General features: G+C 41.5%; 1 protein-coding gene across 1 annotated transcript in view; it reads right to left on the reverse strand.

Moving 5' to 3' along the window:
- The window catches only part of Net1 (neuroepithelial cell transforming 1), a 39,678-nt gene that overhangs the window by 28,413 nt on the left and 8,126 nt on the right, over positions 1-3,139 (reverse strand). Inside the window, exon 3 of the mRNA XM_031359479.1 lies at positions 1,351-1,410. Coding sequence (XP_031215339.1) covers positions 1,351-1,410 — 60 coding nt within the window. The remainder of the gene's footprint in view (positions 1-1,350; positions 1,411-3,139) is intronic.

Below are 3,139 nucleotides of genomic sequence, written 5' to 3' on the forward strand. Positions count from 1 at the left end.
AAAAAAAAAAAAAAAAAAACAAAAAAAAAAACCCAAAAACAAAAACAAAAAAACCAAAAAAACCACCCAACAAAACAAAGATGTCCAAAATCAAAACACATAACCCAATGATCACACTATCTACTTAAGGATCCTGGTCTTCTTTCATTTATCTGACCTTTATTACTTGATACATTCATCTGCCAAGTGTTTTTCTGATTACTTCCTGCACATCAGGATATGTGGTTAGGTTCCTGAACATACAGATAAATAAAGTAAGCAGGCCCCGACAATAAGACAGACATAAATAGTACACGCTGGCTACATTAGGAAGGCAAATGCAGGGCGAAGAGCATGCTTAGTGTATCTCTAGAGAGCTGTGACAATGCCATATTCTAATCCAGGGGTTTTCTACTCTGACTTCTTAAAAAAATCATTTGGACAGAGAAGAAAGGCCATCCTGCAGAAATGGTTGTTCACAAGTCCCATGCCACTGACTACCCTACCAGCCAGCATTTACTAACTAACAAAATCTGGTTAATTCCAAGGACACTGGGTTCTGGTTTAAGAACAGTTTTAATAAAAGAGTACCCAAGTATTTTATATAATTTTGAACACTTTACTACAGGCCACACATTTGAGGCTAGCTGACTTGTAGGCTTACTTAGTTTTTGTTTTAAAGAAAACAAAACAAAAACCCAATTGAACCAGTATTTAATGTTTGCGAGTTTTATACCTAAGTTTCAACTCCTATGAGGCTTGAGCACAGCAATAGGCCAGAGCCCAGAAAGCCTGGGTGTCCGGGACGGGCATGGTGCTCTTCTGACTAGCCCTGCTGCTGCTGCTGCCACTTGCTGTTTGTTTGCATACACCATGGCACACCATGGCCTTTGCTACTTAATATCACAGCTTATCACTGTTTTGAGAATGGTTTCCTCTTACTCTCAACAGGAAGTAGAACCACAAAAAGAGGGTGTCTTACGGTTCTATTGAGAGAGAGCGAAAGAGAGAGAGAGAGAGAAAGAGAGAGAGAGAGAGAGAGAGAGAGAGAGAGAGAGAGAGAGAGAGAGAGAGAGAGAGAGAGAGAGAGAGAGAGAGAAAGCATGCTACTGGGCCTGGTATGGGGTTTTGAAACTGAAGCTCACCTTCCAAACTGTTCATCAACTGGGGTCCAAGCACGACAATCTATGAGCCCATGGGGAGCACTCTCATTCAAACTGTCACATAGGAATCTGTAGCCGGTCCCGTTCGGTTTGTACTTAAAAGATTAAAAGGAGGAATGACCCCTTTCCCCCTGCCAAGCCCAGCACTCACTGTTCCCACAGCACAGGAATAAAATGCTGTCTGCTTTAACATGGGAGCAGGGCTTACCTTTAAATCCAGACTGCTAAGGCTTACAACATCATCGTCCTTCTCTCTTCGTTTTCTTTTCTGTAAGAAAGAGAAAGATTTGGCTCATACATAAAACTATGTTACTGTATCAAGCAAAGATTTCATTCAACTGGTAAAACCACTCTGAGGAGCTGGGGCAGTTAAGACTGATGGCTGCTCTTTCATCAGACAGGGGTTCTGGTCCCAGCACCTATGTCAGCAGCTCACACTCTCCTGGGGATCCAGTGGCATCTTCTCACCTCTGTGGGCACCTGTACACACACAGGCATACACATAAATAAGATAAACATTACTTCAAAAGAAAAAAATTATCTTGAATAGGGAGATTCACAAATTGTGTCTGGAATATGTATGTTCTAAATAGTCCGCTCTGCCTGACTGCTCTTTTGCAGAAGTGACTCTACAACACGAAAAACCTTGCTCATGTAGCAATGGCAGACTCTAACTCTTAAGAGCCATCTGAATTGGTACAAGAAAAAGAAGAAAATATTTTATACAGAAATGCAGTGGGTTTCTAAAAAGGAACTTAATGTTTATCCAGGGGTGAGGGGAGTCTTTTTTAGTGGGAAATCCTTTTCTCATAGCCTAAACTCAGTTATTGCCTAAAGCAGGATTTATCAAATGCGAGAGGACCAGCCATGTCCTGGAAATAGCCTGAGCACTCACTCAGCTCTGCTTGCCGCCAGTGCTAGTGTAACCTAGTACACAGTTCCTAGTCAATACTGAACAAACACCCTTAAATAGCAGTTTATCTTTCCACACCTCAAAATAACACATCTACCTCTTGCAAATACCCAAAACTGACCATCTAAAGCTCTTTTCTAGTTTTTGACCCCAGGAGACGGGTTTAGAATGCAATTAGAACTGAGCAGAGTACTTAAAAGAGAAAGGAAAAATGCCTCGATAGATGGAGGGGGAATGATAGAGCCAGATAGCAGAGCAGACAAAGCAAGTCACTGTGAAAATGAAGGGAGCTCAGTGAAGGTATCTAACCTCCCCTGCCCCTTGCTCAAAGGAGAAACAAAATGTAACTTAAGTGGGGGACAACAATCTCCAGTTCCAATCCTACAAAAATCACCCCTGGGAGCTGGAGAGGTAGTTCAGCTGGTAAGAGCACTTGTTGCTCTTGCAGGGACCCAGGTTTGATTCCCAGCATCCACACAATGATTTACAACCACCCAAAACTCTACTTCCAGTGAATTCAATACCCTCTTTTGACCCCCATGGGCACCAAGCAGGAATGTGGTGCATATATACATATGCAAGCAAAACACACATAAAACAAAATAAATAAATATATATTAAAATAAATGAATATATATTAAAAAAATTATACACAACTCCCCAAATCCAAAATTATTCCAAGAAAGAAACAAAAACAAACAAACAAAAACCCTAAAAACCCACTACTAGGGAATGAAGGCATACCAGAAAGATATGTTCAAGCAGCTAAAGCCGCAACACAGCATTCCCAACTGCACTTAAAAGGCACTGAGAAAACAATACAGTAATGAAGGGATACTGTAAGTCAGTACTGAGAAGAAGCTCCAAAACCAACGTGACAGATTGTAAGCAATCTTCATTGACTGGAAGGTCATGTTAACCAGATGGTGGTTGTGTACACCTTTAATCCCTGCACTTGGGAGGCAGAGGCAGGTGTATCTCCATGGGTTTGAGGCTAGCCTGGTCTGCAGAGCAAGTTCCAGGACAGCCAATACTACACAGAGAAACCCTGCCTTGAAAATCTATGAAAAAAAAAAGGCCACGT

This window comes from Mastomys coucha, unplaced genomic scaffold (genome assembly GCF_008632895.1).
Source record: "Mastomys coucha isolate ucsf_1 unplaced genomic scaffold, UCSF_Mcou_1 pScaffold7, whole genome shotgun sequence".
NCBI classification, from domain to species: Eukaryota; Metazoa; Chordata; class Mammalia; order Rodentia; family Muridae; genus Mastomys; species Mastomys coucha.